Source organism: Diplotaxodon limnothrissa, linkage group LG16 (assembly GCF_057381915.1).
Source record: "Diplotaxodon limnothrissa isolate DT_005_m linkage group LG16, D_limnothrissa_male_GT1.1, whole genome shotgun sequence".
In the NCBI taxonomy this organism is placed as follows: domain Eukaryota; kingdom Metazoa; phylum Chordata; class Actinopteri; order Cichliformes; family Cichlidae; genus Diplotaxodon; species Diplotaxodon limnothrissa.
The window spans coordinates 14,810,650-14,831,874 of NC_140611.1; the positions used below are offsets into that span (position 1 = coordinate 14,810,650).

General features: G+C 41.0%; 1 protein-coding gene across 1 annotated transcript in view; it reads right to left on the reverse strand.

Moving 5' to 3' along the window:
• The window catches only part of kcnh3 (potassium voltage-gated channel, subfamily H (eag-related), member 3), a 187,855-nt gene that overhangs the window by 11,893 nt on the left and 154,737 nt on the right, over nt 1–21,225 (reverse strand). Inside the window, exons 6-10 of the mRNA XM_085374900.1 lie at nt 18,064–18,221; nt 16,675–16,876; nt 9,949–10,323; nt 7,080–7,279; nt 5,921–6,170 (exon numbers count right to left, since the gene is read on the reverse strand). Of these exons, the coding sequence (XP_085231026.1) occupies nt 5,921–6,170; nt 7,080–7,279; nt 9,949–10,323; nt 16,675–16,876; nt 18,064–18,221 (1,185 nt within the window). The remainder of the gene's footprint in view (nt 1–5,920; nt 6,171–7,079; nt 7,280–9,948; nt 10,324–16,674; nt 16,877–18,063; nt 18,222–21,225) is intronic.

The following is a 21,225-nucleotide window of genomic DNA, read 5'->3' on the forward strand; positions in this document are numbered from 1 at the left end:
ACGCACGCCACGTGAGCGACAGCAGTTACTGGACTCGGCCTTCCAGCCCTCCTTTGAACCTTGAACCACCTCGGTGTCCTGCTGCCTCTGCACTCGGCACCATCCAACTGTCATCTGCAGCCCCCACCCTGAAATCTGTGCTGCTTCTTAACTTGGCACGATGGGCCCTTCTTATGCTCCGGCTGTCTTTTTTACGTCACTCACATCCCCCCTGCAGTTCAGCACAAATGCGCTGTCACAAAGATGACGGGTGGCCAAGAGTGACAGCAGCGACAAGGAGCGCTTTGGCTCATAATCGCAGCAAAATGTTAAACTGAGCAGGAGACAAACACTTGCAAGTGACATTTAAGTGCATGTATCTGTCTCGTCATAAAAGTGTAGGTGAAAGTGATGAGGGCAGGGAACAAAGGCTTATCGACGGAGCTCAATTTATCAACGTCGTTGATTTGATGCCTTGAGTAGGATTTTTCTTTTGCTCTTGATCTTTTTAAAGGCAAGTTTTCAATCAACATCTCATACTTCCCTCTTCTTATTTTACCCCTCGCTCCCATCTAGCCATCTAATAAATTAGGCATCTTGGTCTAGCATGGGGGTGTGATGAAATAAAAGGTCAATGTTTTTACTGGTGTCACATACTGTTAATTCAGTTTTAAGTAATACATCGCTCCATAGTCGCTGTGATTCTGTGTGATGGTCAAAGTAAAGGTCAACTGAAGACCAAATTTTCAGGCTAACGTAAGCAGTACGAGATGAAGAACATTAGCCTCGGTGATGACCAACAGACCAAAATGACCCACTACGATGACACCAAGACTTCAGATGAAGTAAGTGGGTCACTGCACTGTTCTAGACTAGCACAGTGTCTGTATATAATTCACAGGTGTCCTCTAAAAGCATTGCATGCATGCAATCATTGAGTTAACGTTTTGAAAACAGGAGGGTACAATAGGTACAATTTTTTGCACAGTTTTCTGAATGTATTCTATAACCAGGGCAGACGAATAACAGTTCTGGGTCATTTTGACCCAGTATTTTGAGTTAGTTAGTTAGTCTTTAAGTCATGTTATTTCCCGGCAGCTTCCTGTTTAGGGATAAAATGTTCTTGCTCTGATAAAGTTGTATGGCACTGTATTGAAACACTATTATTGCTAATTGGTGTGTGGGTTTATGATTCAGGATTTTCAGCCTCATACTGCAGAACAAAATAAGACTGATAATTGTCTGTGGCTGTGACTCTAATTTATCGTGTGCAGTTGCACTTTCACACGTGATGATGTGAGACCGGCCATGGGTTTGAGATTAATCTGTTTTATTGTCCATCAGGGTCCAGAACAGTTCCTGGAAGAACACTGTACCACGATGGGCTCCACCAGTGCAAAGAGTTCTGTGAACTTTGCAGGACTCTGCTCTTTCCACACTTCAAAAGAGCAAATAAATGGATGAATGGCTGTCACTGCAAATGGCATTAAAGAAACTCATGCCCATACCTATCAGTCTGATCTTCCATCCTCACTGCACGTGTGCAAGCTGCTAAACTGACATGAACTAACAGTCCACCAGTGCAGCTTTCACGTCACACAGACCAGAAAAAATAAAAGATTAAAGTAAAAAAGAAAGAAAAAAGCAGTCTCAGTGCTTTCCTAATGAAGGAATATGAAAGAATAAATGAAGTGTGAATTGTATTAAGCTGGAAACATAGGATGTAATGGTACACTGGTGGTTGTGATATTCATGTCTGTGGTAAAGGTGCAGAGCATGACTATTTGGGTTTCCACCCACACTGTGTCTGCAAATTCAGCCCTGTTTAATATTAGGCTTCTGCCTTCACATCCCCAGAGACTAACATGCACTCACACTGCATGTGCGCACACACACTGGTGCACAAACACAAACAGTATTAGAAAGGTTACATCTTTGTGTTTTCTTATGTGTGACTTTGTTTCTCAGCTCTTTTGTTTGCAGTTACATCCTTTACAATTACTTCGGGTGCTGGGCGCTACATTTAGACATGTGGAGAGTGAACTGAGGTGAGGACCAAACCGCTCTGTGGGCTGACTAGTCACAATCTGAAATTCAACTGGAAAAATCATGGACGCTGGACTCTCCAACCTAAATCGTTTTTAGCATAAAAAGCCAGCACCTGTTATGGCTTCACTCTAACAGCATGCACATCTAGAGGCACCATTAATGTTAAAACTTATTATGATACTTACAGAATACCACAGTTTTTGTCTCGGCCGTATCATTTTATTTTGCTGTATTTATCTGCGACACCTCAAAGGCCGGTCCGTGAAAATATTGTCGGACATTAAACCGGTCCGTTCCGCAAAAAAGGTTGGGGACCGCTGTTGTACATCATTTCATAGAAACGGTACTCCCTGATGGCTGTGGCCACTTTCAGCAGGATAATGCACCCTGCCACAAAGTAGCAGACTGGTTCAGAAATGAGGAGGAGCATAACTATGAGTTTGAGGTGCTGACATGGCCTCCAAATTCCTTAGATCTCACTCCAATCAAGCATCTGTGGGATGTGTTGGACGAACAATCCATGAGGGCCCTCACAGCTTACAGGACTTACAGGACCTGTCGCTACCATCAGTCAGATAAAACAGCACACGTTCTGGTGGAGTCCATGTCTCAATAGGTCAGGACTGTTTTGGCAGCAAAAAAACATTTGTTGTGTTTTCTCTGCACTCTCTCAGTTACAAATAGGGTTTAAAACATTTGCCAATTGCTGCATTCTGTTTCACAATTTCCACAGAGTCACAACTTTGTTGGCAAAGAGTTTGTGCCTTCCTACACAGCACACCCAGAACCGGCCGCAACAGCAAGGACTGAAGAACATTTCCGAACCACATTTCTCATTTGGAAGAGTCTGAGGTAATACTGTATACCAAGCTCATACTTATGTTTTCTTACTGGCATGTGGCTAGTAAGAAAAAATTCGCTCCAAGACACCCACAGTATTCACCCTGCACCACGCTCTAATTACAGCTTTTGGCTGTCAGTGAAGACATCTGACAAAAAATATTTTGAAAGCTACTAACACCCATGACAGCTCATACAGCAACATTAATCAACTTTGATGCACCTTCATACCTATTTCAAGATAGCCTATTACTTGCCATGCTTCTTCAAATCATTTTTTTAAATCTTTCAAATGTTTATAAGATTTCTGTGATGTGTGGGAACCTTGATAGTTGCACTCTCGAACAGAAATCGTGGAACCATAAACGAATCACGGTGAGATTCTGAAGGGTTTTTGCTTTTCAGGTGCCTGTGAGAAGTTAAACTCTGAGGTGGAGGTGTTACTGGCTTGCAAGGAAAATGTCACTGCTCCCCTGTTGTGGGAGGTTAATAACTCAAGTGTGTGAGTAGAAGCTCCAGTCACTCTCCTGAACACGCCAGCAGAGCTGAGCTACTGTCAGGATGTGTAATAGTTTCAAATTAAAAGGGACCTACTAATCGCTAATTCAATTTCTGAGCAGCTCCTCAGTTCATCCTCTCGTTCAAACAAGCTGTTTAAAGTTCAAGCTCTGCCAACGATTTAATCACCACTAAACATTTTGGAGTCTCATAAGTACTTATGTTGATCATGTAAACTGGCTGAAAGAAACATGTTTTCCAAAAGAGCTGTGTGTCTTGTGAAAACCCGCTTCTCTCAGACACCAACCTCCATGGCTAAAAAAAAATTGCGACAAAAACTGCAATCCCCACTCGCTCAAGTAACACATTACTGTACTGAATTCAGTAACCAAAAGAGATTAAATCAGACACTTGTGTTCAAGTCATGTGCAGGTCTGCAAGTTCAGAAGAGGGTCGACACGATCATTCATTTTATTTTTATTGCACAAAAAGACACGGATGTGAAGCGGAAATCGGCACCTATCCACTGCTGACATCAGCAGTATGTGTAAGTATGTGCAAAGACAGATGCCAACTCAAGTCTAGTAGTGAGAAACCCCAGATCCATAGTGCATGCTGCCCATGGCCAAGGAGCCAAAAGCTTGATTTTCTGCAGGTAACCAAAGCATCTGATGAGCCGTGAGGCTTGTAGAACTGCAGTGTGCATTTGAGCCTGTGCTCTTTGGGCTGGTTTGCACCTTTGCTATTCATAGTAAACACTAAAACTGTCCCCAGTGATTTGTGTCAGCGTGTGGGATTCTAGCCAGAAAATTCATCTTACGCTCTGTTACCCAGTAACTGAACTATTTTCTTTTTGAGTAATGACCCCAACAATGTTCACTATCATAGGCCACAGACTATACCTGTTATAGACATCAGCCAACATTATTATGCATACCGTATGTGTGCCTCTCTGTTTATGCCTCACCGCCGCTTTGTGGTCGCCGCTCTCACCTGTGTGAAGAGTGAAACACAGCTGCTGGCGTGTGCTTTGGTGTTGTCATGCACCTCTGGATTTAACATGACCAGGTAGGAGACACACGTGTGTGAGCGGGTCTGTGTTTCAGTGACATATCAGTGATGCAGCACAGAGATTCTGTGATGGCAGAGCAACAGTGAGAAAAGATGAGGAAGTGGAGGAAGCAAGAAGAATGAGTTGAGTAAAGTTTGACTTATCTGACTGTTTTGTTTAATGTGCCTTATAATCCGGTGCGCCTTATGGTCCGAAAAATATGGTACATTAAACCCTATGGAACAAAAATAGGATGCCATTAAAGTTCATATGTGTGTGAAGGTAGAAAAGCGAATACTTTTGGCAGTGCAGTGTAACAAACAGAACAAACTCGTTGGCCGAGGTAGGCCTCACTGAGTTTCACTATGCTGCCTACAAACACTGGCTTGGTGTTGTTGTTCAGAACCATAATCATATATGTTGTGTGCATATGTGTGCTGCATAGAAAAGGGATTTATAAATGTGTGTAACAGTTGGACCAACTATTGAAAACTGTAGCTTCTCTTCCTTGCCAGCAAAATTCCCTCCGTTGCATTACAGAGCCTCAAGATTCCTTCACTGCAGAGGTTTTTCCTACATTTTGCCATGTAAGGAATAAAGTTCTCCAGCCTCATCTGATTCTTAGATTCATTACATTAACTGACAGCACAAAGATTAAAACAGAAGTGCCAAACTGCCAACAAAAACCCTCATTCATCCATCCATCCATCCATCCATCCATCCATTCATTCATTAGTTTGGTTATAGGTGCATACAGTGTAAGACCTGTTTCATCTCTGCTCACAGTAAATAGAAGATTATTCTGTCGAGCTCACAGGATCAACACTGTGGGAAATCATTACTCTCTCAGCTTGTATCAAGCTTGGAAACGTCTCTTTAAAGCAGCAGAGCATAAACAGCTGCTCTTTATCAGCTCGCCTTCAGCCTCGTCTTCCCCTTTGTTTGAATATTACACACACACGCACACACAAACACACACCCATTTTATGTCCTGCCTTCCTTCTCCTTTTTCACCATCATCAATTTTAATTTCCATTAGACACTCCAGACCAGGTTGCTCTGCAGGTCTGAGCCAGCACTGTGAAATTATTTTAACTGTAATCACTGAACTGAGAGATGATCTCTCTTTCCCCCCTCTGAAGGGGCAGCACTTAATATTAACACAGGCACACATTCAGCCGGCACATTCTCAAATGAACCATTCTCCCCCTTCGTTTAATATTCAGCACGATGTCCCGCAGATCATCTCACATCCTCCAAATCTCAGTTTCAAAGATAATTGTCTGTCAGAGCCGAGGGTGTCCAGTGTAGTTCTCACTCAGATCTGTGTCCTTCCTTCAAACAACAAAGATCCTAATTGCATTTTAGTTTAATTAAGTAACCGTGTGATCCTTTTTTTTTTTGCAGTTTGGCAACTTGACTGAGAAATGTTGTTATCCTGGAACACACTGACAGGACATCGTGTTCTCTGCTTAAGAGAACTTTACTGTTTCTCTGACTTACCTAGGATAGCCAGCACAGTGTTGTCTTTCAGGACCTCCATGGAACCTGAGCAGACGAAATAGATAGCCTGCAAGGCGTCTCCCTGCCGGATGAGGAACTCCCCTGGAGCGCAGAAGGAGGTCTTGATGATGAGGGAGAGGGAACGCAGGCAGCCCCTGCTGGCTGACTCAAACAGAGGCAGCTGGAGCAGCTCCTTGTTCAGGTGCATGGCGATATCAGCCCTCAGCTCATCTGGGAAGTCTTTCAGAAGCTGTGAAGTGAAAGTTCACACTGAACAGCTGGTCTTTACTTCCATATAGTTTTATACAAAAAATAACCCTTTGCCGCAGGCTTGAAGAGCCTCTCCAAATGTAAAAATGTGATAACCTCACAGAGAGTTTAAAGTACTCAGTGGGCATTTCAAACCACATGCAAGATCAGAGAAGCTTGTAAGACATGATGAAATAATCTAGGACTACTCTTTTTTTTTTTTTACATTACTCAGGGTTGCTCGTGGTATATCAGGCACTTAATTTTAGCATATTTACTTGCCTTGGGCAAATCTTTTCAAGCTGCAACATATAAATAGATCCTTCCAATAATCCTGATTTATTTATGATTGAGAAAATCTTAAAATTAAAGTCAGAGAAAAGTTCCAGATTTGACACCTAAAAGCACTGGTGACCTCTATGCTATTCTGTTTCTGTAGCTCACAGCTTTACCACCGACGTGTTAAAGTGTCGCTTAGGTGTAAGAACTGGGAGCTTAGCTGGCAAACTTCTCAGTGACAATGCGTAAAAATGGTTGTAATTCTTAAACAATTCTCACTAAAGTTTATGTAAAACGTGTTGTGTTCATTTCAAGCTGAAAGTCTGCACCTCAGTCAGTTTGATTTAAAATCCACTCTTGTGGAGTATAAGAGGCTAAACCACAAAGAAATGTTTTTGTGCAAGAAATGATTCGACCTAATTGTATTCTCAGAGCAGGCTTTCATCTCAAGCTGTACACTGGACCCTGTTCTCAACTCAAGGTGTAGATAAAACTTCCAGCAGACAACAAGACGTCCAGTGCTGAACTCTGGTTCCTCTGAACAGTGAAGCTGTTTAGTGGAGAGCATCTTTGAGCTTTCACTCTGGAGAACAGGCTATAAAGCAGTCCAACATAAACAGCAGCTTCTCACCTCACTAACGTCGATCCCGTTGTTGACCGACCACATAGTTTGGAAACACTCCAGCATGCGCTGCTCCAAAGCTTTGGGCAACCGATGGACTCTGATGAAGTCCTTCAGGTCCTTGGTGCGGGTGTGGTAAAGCGAGCGGCGCGAGTACATTCTCTGGATGATGGCTGTCACGTTGCCAAACACAACTGCATGCATCAGTGCTGGACACAGAGGAAAGGTTTCTTTATTGTTCTCGGTGCGCTTCTAGTTTGATACAGAATTAATTACTGCGGCTCGATTGGCTTCTTTCTAGAAAAGACCTCATTAAAGTCCCATAATACTTCTGCGCAGCAGGAAGCTTCATGGGATGTCTTTATAAGCCCTGAGAAGTTAAAAAGCACAGGGCTTAGAAGGACTTAGCTGCTCTAAAACCACTGTGAAGCACTGCCGAGAGTAGATTACGGTGTTCACAGAATGTCAGTAACACACTGCTGAAAAATAATCCCACTGTTCAGAAAACCTTTTATTTCTAATCAATGACAACTAAATTATTATTCCAAACAAACCCCAAAACAGCTCCAACCCCAGTGTGAGCATATTTGTTCAACAGTGCCACACACACAGGTTTGGTCTTAATGTGAGCACAGCTAACCAGCAGCTATCTCCAAAGACTGGAATCGTTTCATAATGCACTTTTCCTGAGGGAGCCACACAGCAGTTTCTCTTCCTAAAAGCAGTTTGAACAGCTGCTGAAACAGCAGTCAGACCACGGGGACACTTACACGGTCCACTGACAGCCAGACTAATGGCTTCATTTTATAAAGAAACTGGGTTTTTAAAAGGCTGAATTATCTCTAAGTTATAGCTCATAGTATCTGTGTGCAGCAGCTTACCACGAGAGAACATTAAACTATGTTTAAGGAAAACATTATAGAGATTAATGAAGCTGTGGTCAACTCTCACTGCTGTTACATTCAATCTAACAGCAATCTCCTTTAACAAAGGAGCTAGGATGCTAGCAATCAAAGCAAGGTCAAAATGGAATATGATCTCTAGGGTGGTTGAGAATAACCAATGCTGTGGGACTTCCAGATACCAACAGGACAATTATAATGGTGGACGACAGCTGTAGTGATAGATGAGTGGGTATAACAAGTGATAACAACATCAGGAACTAGGAACACAGGAATCTTGAGAAATACCAAGGGCTGAGAGGAACTAGAGAATATGAAGGTGAAGGCAACAGTGATCTCCGAGTTACTCAGGGCAGTGACCCCAAACTGAGCAAGTAGTTCATCTGGACACAGATCTCAGGAACAATATCAGAGATCTGTGTCCAGAAGAGCGCAGTCCTAGGAGCAGTAACAATACGGTACAGGACTCCTAAGTAGAGGACCCAAGTTTGAAGGATAAAGACCGCATCCAGAGCAAAAGGGTAATTTTAAAGTAAGTTGTTCCTGATTGTGTATAGACATGTCCTCCTTTAGGATGGCATAGGTAAAGTAAAGGCAGATTCATGCTACTGTAGGCAGATTGAGAAGTTATGACATTTCCATAATTAGCAAAATGCACATATTAACCTCCATCACACAGTCAAAGTGTGCTGTCTAAGGTGCTGCTGTAGCAGAACTCTTTGAAAATAAGAATGAACAAATGCCTACTTGCTGTTGCAACAAACGGGCCACACGGTGGTGGAAAAAGTACTTTGATGATCTGATTGCATGTTGTATACAGTGCTTTGAGTACTCCGGGAGAGTAGAAAAGCGCTATATAAGAATCAGTCCATTTACCATTTACCATGACAGTAGCTAAAACTCCCTGTAACTCTTACATTAAGCGTTCTCCTGCCATCTACGAGATACATGCAGACATCATTGGTTCAGAGTACATATGCACACTTAAATCAGCCTTTGTTAAAGTTACAGTGTTGCTTTCACTCGACTGGGAAATATAGATTTCATTTTTCTTTCTTGGACGACTGTTGGACACAGATTCTATCAGCTGTCTGCAGAATGTGTTTTCCCACCTATTAGCTGAGTGTGTGTGTCTGTATGTGTCTTTCAGTATTTACTTGCACAACTGCATGTGAGTAGTTATGGTTAATGTCAAGGTTTAACCCACTAAAAAGAAATGTGTGTGTGTGTGTGTGTGTGTGTCTGAGACATCTGCACACATTATTGTGTCCTCTGCCCATAAATTGCTGCATTTCTCTCGTGATAACCTTTCCAGTGACTCCATTTCTTTCCCGATTCTTCATTTATTGCTATCTTCGTGAACATTCAGTTCTCTTCATTGCGGCCAAAGAGGACACGCATAAGAACACAGAGTTCAAACAAGTAGCACACTGTAAGTCGAACACATCTTTCATCTGTGATTAAGCTAGAGTAGATCCACTATTGAGCCCATGTACAACCGTTCAACAGGCTCAAACAAAAATGGAATCAAGAATAAGAAAGAGACAGTCATTGTAATAGTTTATGACAAAAAGGCAAAAAATCCTCATAAATCATAAATTTAGCAAGTGTTTTTATGCACCATCACTTGCTTCTTTGAATCAAAATTTTCATTTAAATCTGCTCAGTACTTGTGATGCATCTTGAGAACAACAAAAGAATTTCATGGCCAAGCAAGTAATGAAACCTTTCAATCTGGAAAATGAGAGTAATGAGACAGTGAGTGAGAGGATTTGCATACAAGTTTGATAATCTATTATGTTTTACTGAAAAAAAGAAACACTTTTGAAACCAGGGATGGAACAAAATGTGTGCAGCTGTTTGTTTATGACTCACCCACACCTGAAAAAGAGCTGAACGAGTACTTCAGGCTGAGAGGAGAATAAGAGCTTCAAACTCTGAGAGGAAGCACTAAGATGTGTGCACACATTCCTTACCTCCTATGAGCATGGTGCAGATGGAGAAGATCTTCTCTGAGTCTGTGTTGGCTGACACATTTCCAAACCCTACACTGGTCAGACTGCTCAGAGCAAAGTAGAGGGAGGTCACATAGCTGCTGCGCATTGATGGCCCGCCGTCCAGCACACTGAAACTCCCACTCCCACCAGCTGTCCCAGATGCAGTCTCGCTTCCTGAAACATTCCCGTAATACTGGCTAGAATTCCAGGTTCCTTGCCCTGCGACCTCTGACCCAGACACGTTCCACTGACTGCTGTCGGCTGGAATGCTGCTGACCGTGGAGGGGAACAGCGTTGTCAGGGCAGCGGGGAAATACGGGGTACCCAGACGTTTGGCCAGTTCATGGAGCCAACCTGAGACAAAGAGTGAGAGAATACAATGAATTATAAAAGTCTTTTTATTCAGCTCAACTGCACTCAGCTGATATCTTTATCACCTTCATTCTGTTACACTTTAAAAGTACAAAACTAGACGTTGTTCTAGGGATGTACTGCACCACTGTACTGTACATCCCGTACGTTCCACCTCCTAAGTTTCCTGAACAAACATCAACTAGAATGAAACTGACTTTTTATGTAGAGAAAAAATATTCTAAAGTTTTTCTACAATTTGTAAATGCATTTCGTTGCAAATTGCGGAAATTCTGCCCATTTTTAATTCATAGAAGCTCTGCTTTTCTTTTTTTATACCCATATTACAGACATGTTGCCAGTTAATCTATTTAATTGCAAAATGGTCCTTCAGATGTTGTTGGGTTTAAAAAAAAACAAAAAACTTTTCCAGCCATTTGTTGTCCCTTTTTTGAGAAGTGTAAATGCCGTCAAAAGAGATATTTTTAACGACATAGTAAAATGTCTGGTTTGGACACAGACATAGTTCACACAGCATTGATATATATACATATTCCCTATTAGACTCATCAGTGTATAAGAAAATGAGCAGACTTACACAAGCCTAGACAGATGACAACTTATTTATTGTGTGAGAAATATGAGTGGAGCCTTTCTGGTGGCAGCAAAAGTGTTCAAGTGTAGCTTATCAGCCGCTGTCCAAGGTCCTGATTTCCCCTCACCTTCAAGCAGAGCAGACTGAAGTGGCTGAACCAAATCAAAAGTTGTCCTTCTAATCTGGGAACACTGACAAAATCTTTGACAAAAAGTATATATATATGTATATGTATATATATATGTATATATATATATATATACATATATATATATATGTATATATTTAATATATACACATATATATACATATATACATATACACACATATATATATGTATATATATGTATATGTATATATATATGTATATATATATATATATATATATATATATATATATATATATATATATATATATATATATATATATATATAAAAAAAAACACCCAGCACGCCCCTGCGGGCGGTTTATCCTTCAAGCTCGGGTCCTCTACCAGAGGCCTGGGAGCTTGAGGGTCCTGCGCAGTATCTTAGCTGTTCCCAGGACTGCGCTCTTCTGGACAGAGATCTCCGATGTTGTTCCCGGGATCTGCTGGAGCCACTCGCCTAGCTTGGGAGTCACCGCACCTAGTGCTCCGATTACCACGGGGACCACCGTTACCTTCACCCTCCACATCCTCTCGAGCTCTTCTCTGAGCCCTTGGTATTTCTCCAGCTTCTCGTGTTCCTTCTTCCTGATATTGCTGTCATTGGGAACCGCTACATCGATCACTACGGCCATCTTCTTCTGTTTGTCTACCACCACTATGTCCGGTTGGTTAGCCACCACCATTTTGTCCGTCTGTATCTGGAAGTCCCACAGGATCTTAGCTCGGTCATTCTCCACCACCCTTGGGGGCATCTCCCATTTTGACCTCGGGACTTCTAGGTTATACTCGGCACAGATGTTCCTGTACACTATGCCGGCCACTTGGTTATGGCGTTCCATGTATGCCTTGCCTGCTAGCATCTTGCACCCTGCTGTTATGTGCTGGATTGTCTCTGGGGCATCTTTACACAGCCTGCACCTGGGGTCTTGCCTGGTGTGATAGACCCCAGCCTCTATGGATCTTGTACTCAGAGCTTGTTCTTGTGCTGCCATGATTAGTGCCTCTGTGCTGTCTTTCAGTCCATATATATATATATATATATATATATATATATATATATATATATATATATATATATATATATATATATATATATATGCTGGGTGCTGGGTGTTTATATATATATACATGTGTGTATATATATATATATATATATATATATATATATATATATATATATATATATATATATATATGGCTCAAAAGCGACTCGGCTACAAAGGCCAAAAGGAAGTAAAAGGAAGGAGGAAATCGATAAATGAATGTAAGGGGAAGGAGAAAGGAAGTGAAGGATAAATTATTGAAAAAAAAGCATTTGCAAGTGAATGAGTGGACCAGTGAAACCCAGCTGAGCCGCTGACAGCAGAGTCGAAAGAAAGAAATACAGCAAGACAGGGAATATAAATAATACAACATGGATGCATCTATTCATTGATCTCTGGCATCACACGAGCTGACAGAACTAGTGAGCTGTCTGTGGTCCTGAACTTCTGTCTCCTACCCAGTCAAAAGCTGCCTTTCCACTCTGGGAACTTTATCCTTTTGGTGGGAACTTCATCCTTTCAATCTTGAGTCTTTTAAGCTGCAAGTTGGAGTGCTGCGGGACAGATTAGTTCCAGCACAGCACTCATCATCCTTGGGCTGTTCCATACGTTTTCCTTCTGCAACCACTATTAGCAGCTGCTCACCCTGGATGAGCCCATGTCTTGGAGATGCCCAGTCTGGCCATAACCATGTGGCCCTTGGTCAATGTCAAGCAACATCTGCAGACTGAGATCCACCGAGAGAGAATGACGGATCAAGTTAACACTAATTAAAGGAGTTACAGCAGGACAGACATTGTGATTTTTCTAGTGGCTGTTGAGACCATAGACAGTATAAAATATCATACATTATGGTAAATGGACCAGAGCACTTTATAAAGCATGCTTCATTCAAGTGCTTTCTATGTAACACTCACATAGATTCATGCTCTGATGGTGCATCAGAGCATGAGCCACAGCTCCTGAGCCACAGCTAGCCCAAAATAAAAAGAAGACTCTTGGTTCCATACGCAGCATGTTATAGTGTATGTGTGGTTCTGGTCTGGGACCTCATTACCAGAAGAGCAGAATGAAAAATAACTGCTGGAGACAGCTTTGCAAGTACCTAACTGAAATTTTAGCACATTTAGTACAACATCCTGAAAGGGTGCAACATTTAGCTCCCATAGTGGCAAAGGACCTAAATTAATTCATCACAAGCTTCTTCTAAAACCTATAGACTTCTCTGAAGCATATAGCATACTCTCTGCCAACCCATATCATCATCCTTGTTTTCTGTAAACTAGCTTTTGTTTGTGTGTGTGGTGACTGCTGCTCCACCTCAGGCTATAGGGACAGACATGGCTCAACTGTCCATCAATTATTGAGAGAGTTGCAAACAAAAAGTGGGGGTTTCCTAAATTCCAGCTGACTGACTGACAGAGTAATCCAGTGTATGTACATGCTGATACCAGTGCTCTATTGTGAATCACAGTTGGTGTCACATAAAGGTCAGACTGACAGACTCTGTCTGTCTGAATAGTGAGTGGAGAGGCTGATGACATGAACTGACCACAATGTTACTGTTTGTCCTTATGCTGAAAAGATAAGTGCAGGTAGGTTGGTAAGAATCACTCAGAAAGATAAGGAGGGAGGAAGAAATGAGAAAATGAGGACAATACTAACCAGAGCAAGGTCCCCAGCCAGTTTGCAGGATTTTATACATAATGTCTGTTTGTGTGTGTCTGTGTGATGCTTAGAAAACAAAACGAAAGACACACACACACACACACACACACACACACACACACACACACACACACACACACACACACACACACACACACACACACACAAACAACTCGGTCTTTGCCCCCAGTCAGAGTTGGAAAAATTACAGTTTGATCCCCTTACCCTTGGAAACTGCCAGTCTGTCTGTACATCTTCACAAGTTTATCAGATTGCAAGCCGGGGTTTCACGTCGCCCGTGGGATTCAAGTTTCTGTGTTTTATTAAAAGCATCGGTCGTGCTGAAAACGAAGGCACACACAGTCGTATTTCTGCATAACTGCCTCTGTGCCTTTCTTCCTAATACAATATTACTGTTATTGCTTTACAATGGATAGGTATACTTTGGAGCAAGACAAGTTAGGTGAGTGCTCAAATAGTTAAAGTTGAATGAGGATGAATTTAGATTTTTCTTTGTCATTACTGCAAAGTGGATAAACAATGAGACAAGATCTTATTTAAATTTCCATTTGGGAAGCCTAGAATAATCTCCTGAGGACAATGCTTACAGTGTAATTGAGTAGAGCACAATTGTCATTATATGTGTGAAACATGTAATGACAGTTAAAAACTGTCACTGAAAGCTCTCCACAAACAGGAAATGGGCCGTTAACTTGCTTCAGGGAGAATTTTTCCAGCCTGATTAACACCATGGCATCAAGTGAATATTATCGTAAAAGCAGCTTCCCTGTCTGAGATAAAGAATAAATATACTTTATCTTTCTTGTACAACGTTAAAATTAGAGGATTCCATGTCTGCTGGTTACCCTAGTACCCTAGAGACACACACCCTAGAGACAGCTAGCCTGCCTCTGCCTACCCAAGGCAACTGTCAGTGGTTGGTGTTACAAACAGCTAAATGTAAAGGCTTAAGACATTGGATGGCTGTGGCTCAGGAGGTACAGCAGGTCATTTTCTATTGGGAGGATTGGTGGTTTGACCCATGGCTGCTCCAGTGTTCATCAGAGTGAAAAGGGTAGTCAGAAAGTACTGAGCTGGGAAATGGACTGCTTCTTCTATAGTGCTTTTTCTCAACAACATACAACATGCCTCAGTTACCCATTCATTTATGCACTTTTTTTCTACATTTAAAAGCTTTCTGCCTAACATTCGCACTCTGATGGATGCTTCGCGGGGAAATTCTGGGTTAGTATCTTGCCCAAGAATATTTGCAGACTGGAACAGCCAGGTTTCAATTTGCAAAGCTGGACCTCATCACACCTCATACTCTGATGGATGCATCAGAGAGCAACATGGGGTTAGTATCTTCCCCAAGGATATTTGGCAGACTGGGATCAAACCACCAACCTTCCAGTTAGTAGGTGACCTGCTCTACCACCTAAGCCACAGCCGCTACTACATTATGTAGCGCATGAGTAGAAAAGCACTGTAATAACCAGTTTACCATCTACAGATGGAGGAACCGTTCTTTACCATTACCAATACAGTTTGCTTTTTCATATCTCTGTTTTTCTGAGTATATATCTTTGAGCTTGCTCATCTTGTTGCAGTAATATTCTATTTTTAATACATGGCTGTAACATCACACCCTCAACTTACCATCAAAGGTATGTGTAAACAAATGGAACAATTATTAAGTACGGTTGGGTTGGACCACTTTTGTCTTCAGAACTTGTCTCTTCATGGCATAGGCTCAGTAACGACCTGGAGGTATTCCTCTGAGAGTTTGGTTCATGTTGACATGACAGCATCACACAGGTGCTGAAGATTTCTTGTTTGCACATCCACTGAGATCTGGTGACTGGTGATTGCTGGTGATTGCATTTATATAGTGCTTTTCGAGACCCAAAAAAGCGCTTTCCACTATTCATTCACTCTCACATTGGTGGAGGCAAGCTACAGTTGTAGCCACAGCTGGCAGATTGACAGAAGTGAGGATGCTATATCGCGCCATCAGCCCCTCTGCCCAACACCAGTAGGCAGTAGGTGAAGTGTCTTGCCCAAGGACACAACGACCAATCCGGGGCTCGAACCGGCAACCTTCCGATTACAAGACAAACTGCCAACTCTTGAGCCACGATCGCCCCGAGTACTTTAAACAATTCTGTGACGTGAAAGACTAATGACTGTTATGAGAAACACTTGTTTACAGTTCTTACTATCAGGAGTGGCACAATCAGTTATCAGTTATTATGTTTAAGGGGTAATTACCTTTTTACTTAGGGCCAGGTAGGTTTGGGTAACGTTGCTTCCTTAATAAGTCATAATTTAAAAGTGCATTTTGTATACACTTGTGTTATCTTTGTGTAATATTAAAATGTATTTGATGATCTGTGACTGTGACAAATCTAGTAAAATACAAGAAATCAGGAAGAGCACCAATACTTTTTTTTCACAGCACTGCACATGTTTCTAAAGTCCAATCACTGTGGTAATCTCTGCGAAGTCCCTTTGCTCTGTGTTTTTCATACATCAACACTAAAAGTAAAATTGCATGTGGGTCCCCATTAGGATAAAGGATTGTGTGAGTGTGTGGGACTCTACCCTTAGGCTCATATTGTTAACTAGTCATTATGTGACATACTGCATTATTATTTTTTAATAAATCTAACAAGTACTATGTGATACATTACGGTTTTTTGAATAACGACCCCAACACTCACAATCGTGACATAACTAGTTGAACAAGTCAGGAAGTCCAATGAAATTTAATAGAGTAGAAGTACAAAGTAATACAACACAGAAACGTACACCTAACACAAAAATTAAACTTGAGCAAAACAGTGACTGAGTTAATCTACACAGATGCTTTCTAGAGATGAAAAAAGGGCGAACTAACCTATGTCTGATGATCCTTGGCTCTCAATCTCCCTTCGACCTATGAAGTACCAGACACACGCCATCCAGTGGGCCAGCAGGGCGAACATGGACATCAGCAGGGTCAAGACCACAGCACTGTACTGTGAGTAGCGCTCCAGCTTCTGCAGCAGCCGCAGTAACCGAAGAAGCCGGACTGTCTTCAACAGGTGGACGCCAAAGTACTGCACAGAGATACAGGCAATCTCAGCGCTCTGGCAATATTTCATTCACTGTATTTCTTAAATCAAATGAATCATTAAGAAAGGTTGACACTCAGTAATGTGGGATACTGTATATAATACACATCATTTGTTCAAACAGTTGGTAGTTTTACTCAAAAGTTGGAGCTTTAATGGATTCACTCACATGAAATCAAACATTTTTAATCTTTATATACAAATATATATGTGTATATATGTGCGTGTGTAATCAGTTCATCTTTTTTTGTTTGTGAGACATGCAGTGTGTGGACCGTCATGAGACATGTTGGTGTTGATGTGGTGAATTCACATGGGAGCTTGTTACATTATGCATTCATGTTCCCTTTAAAAACAAAGCTCACTTCCTTCACCGTGTTAGTGCTGAAAATGAATGGAAACTGAACACATGTCAGTATTCAAATATTTAACTTTACTATTGGGGTTTAAATTAGGGCTGCTCAATTAATTGAATTTTAATCACAATTACGATCTGGGCTTTCAACGATCATTAAAAATGACTGAGCCGATTATTAGCCCCTCCCTCGTGCTTTACTCTTGCGCTGCTCCGTGTGGCAAATCGAGCGCACCTCTCTGCGTTTCGAACGTGTCACAACAATTAAGAGGACCCGAGGGAAGCTCGGAAAGCTAAGCAGAAGTTATTTGGAGAGGAGAGTGACTGCCGTTGATTGAAAAGAGAGGTAAAAAAAACTTCAGTGGTGTGGAAACATTATGGGTTGGCGGAGTCAGATGTGGATCAAGTAGACATAGTGTGTAAACTTTGCTACAGTGTCGTAGCTGCACCACAGAGCAACACTGCAAAGTTCACTAAACATAGATGTTTACATTTTTCATTTATTTTTTATATTGCAAACATTTGCACTGTTATCAGTATTTGCACACTATTTTATATTATCTTTTTTGACAATCTTTAAAGTCATTATGCAACACATTGTTATTGTTAAATAAATATCGTCAAATAATCGAGATCTCAATTTCAGTGAAAATAATCGTGACAATCATTTTTGCCATAATCGAGCAGCCCTAGTTTAAATTATGTAGGCTGATTTGTCACACTCACACTGTTTGATTCTCGGTTCTGTTGGTGTGGTCACACACAAATGTCAACAGACAGAAACACACACACACAGTAAGACACAGGGGAGACTCACCACGCTGACATTGAAAGCATACAGCAGGTCAAAGGGCAGGGCGGCAATGAGATCAACAAAGAGCCAGGTGGTAACGTAGTGAACGCAGATGGAGCGGGCGTCGTAGACGACCTGACCCGACGTGCTCACAAATGTAGTTCGAAAGTTCAGCAATATGTCTGCAGAGGACAACAACAACAGCAGCAATCAAGTGTCACTTAAATTACAGTGATGCATGGTAAACGCACAGCTACTTTTCAATGAGTCATATACACACAGCATGCATGGGTTACTTTAAATAAAAATAACAACACAGTATTAAATAACAATTTATGCACTTTTTTTTCAAAGGGGTATCTTTACTGGGATGTCAGCAACCAGAGGTGTGGACTCGAGTCATTAATTTTATGACTTTAGACTTGACTTGAAAAAATGTTCTAAGACTTGTGACTTGACTTGGACTTTTACACCAATGACTTGGGACTTGAATTGGACTTGAACCGGTTTACTTGAAAAGACTTGATATTTTACCCCAAATATAAAATTTAACATGCATATTATATAGAGATTGAAAATGTCACGTCATTCACGGGTAGAACCGCAAAGGATTCTGGGAACTCGTGGCAAGCGGTACTAGCGCACGCAGGCTTTCAATTAAAATCAGTTATACAGCGATAAAAAGAAACACAAAGATGTCAAGAAGCTGTTGTATTATTAACTGCAATAGCCGGTCGCATGACAGCCACGGGAAGCCGACGGGTAAAGAGATCGGTTGTTATCGGATTACGTCGTTGAAGAGAAATTGTTCGAGCCATGTTTCCGAAGTAACAAAGACGCGACGGATGGCCTGGATTGCAGCCATTCAAAGATCAAATATAACGTCCCAGAACACTCCAGCTCACAGGTTAGTCTGCTCCAAGCATTTACACGAAGGTCAGTGTTTTTTAGTAGTTAATACGTCATTTTCATAACATAATTGGTGATATAGGTTACAAGCAAGTCTGGCGCTGAACAGAAATTGTCGCGCTATGCTCCTTTGTTTATTGTGTTTATTGTGCATAAATAGTGAATTGTTCTGACACAATATTGCGTTTCGCTTCTGTTATTATGGTACATTGACAAAAACATATACTTTTATTCACAGAATAAAACAGTTGTTTTGTATCACTAATTGCCCAGTACGATTACAGCATACAATATTATTGTCACTGCTACATTTCTGTAACGCGTACCAGAAATTATTTCCACTACTAATTAATTACCGTTGAGCTCAAAGGTCCTATTAATAAACGGTTAACAAATCTGTATTTATGACGACAATTTGTGAGACTGGTAAACTTATGATACGTACGATGGTCTTTCGTTCTACACGGTGCATTTCAAGGTCCTGCACCCATCCGGCGGTAAACTGTACCTGGGCTTGTTGCAGTGACCTGAAGTTACTAAACTTCATGAGTGTATGCACTCACTCCAAGAACCGTATGATTATAAATATGCATATAAATATGCTACGATGAGATAGCTGACTTCATCTAACTAGCAAATGTTGTCCAGGCTACGTTGGTGATGCAGTTTTTTTTTAACGTGTATGATATTTTTGTCATGCGATTTTAAAGCCGGTCCTACAACCGCATCCAAGAATAATATGCAGCTTATCTCAGAACTGTCGGTGAAAATTATTCTTGGAGCTAGGTTTAATTGAGCTGCATTTTATAGAGGTGCAATTTCACAATTTGTGTATATTTTCTAAGTTCACTATTTTGTCATGTGTTGAGAAAAACACAGATTTTAAAATTACATGGTCTAATATTTACATTTAGCATAACTGCAACATTATTTTTTCGTTTGTTTTTTTTAAAGACTCGAAAGGACTTGAAATTCAAAGTTTCAGACTTGTGACTTGACTTGGACTTTTACACCAGTGACTTGAGACTCGACTCTGCCTGACATTACTTGAGACTTGACTTGAGACTTGAGGATAAAGACTTGAGACTTACTTGAGACTTGCAAAACAATGACTTGGTCCCACCTCTGTCAGCAACAACCAGTTGTTGCTACCTGATATTAAAAGCTCCGTTCCCCTTTATTGTGAGCAAAAATCACTTTTAGTTTACAGTGGAGTTGAGAGCTAGTCCAGAATCAATGTGGCTCTATAGCCCCAAATGTAAATGTCTTGGGGTAAAGATACTTTTATGGTAGTTTTCATCATGTTTTTGAAATAAAAGTGTGTTGATACAGTTTGAGATGCTTCCATTACAGGGATAGTTTTTTTTTAACACACCAGATTCAGATGGTCATTAGTTGTTTATTTTTAAAGGTACAGTTTTTAAAACACCACCACTATATGTCCGGTTTTATACCCCTCACAGTTCAAGTGCATAATCCATCTATAGTGGATTAAAGACATAAATAGCCACACCCAGCATTTCCTCCTAACAGCTGAGGGTGGCTGGCAGGTTTGTGTGTCAAAACATTTTTGCGCACAATATATTTTCACATATTTAAACAATATCATAACTTGGCAATAAATCAGGAATAAAAAACAGACCAATAATTCGCATTTAAATAATAATAAAAATAATATGTATTTTCTCAAGTTTAACCCCAGAGTCATCTCTGTCTGCTGTTCATCTGCAGTTAGTGTAGGCTGTCAGTCTGCTGTTACCTCAGGTGTTAATACACTAAGGAGGCTGTAAAACAGGTAGATGAGTAACTGAAGCTCACCTCTGACTGATAAAGTAGCTCTAATATTGTTGGACTTGGATGCTTAATGAATAAACTCTCATGCAATGTGAGAATATAATCAGACTGTTTATTAGAGGGATCCATCCAGCTACTATAGGGCGGGAGGTGGGTACACCCTGGACAAATTGCCAGTCTGTAACAGAGGTCTAAAAAAATAAAAACATGATATAGTATATAGTACCGTATACATATAGTTATTGCTTGTTTTCAATTTAGACAAATTACTCATAAGATATTTGTGAAAGCTAAATTGCTTAAGCTTAATTGAACGGACATCAGCAAAGTGCAATAGAAACTAGCTCACTCTCTCAGGGTAAGTGATTTTCTAGCTGTAGGGCATTTTGAACAACCAGGGGAATTTCAAGATGGTTTCTGATGACTTGCTTCCAGAAGAACCACAACATACAGCTAAACGCAGCAACTGCACCACCCAGTCCT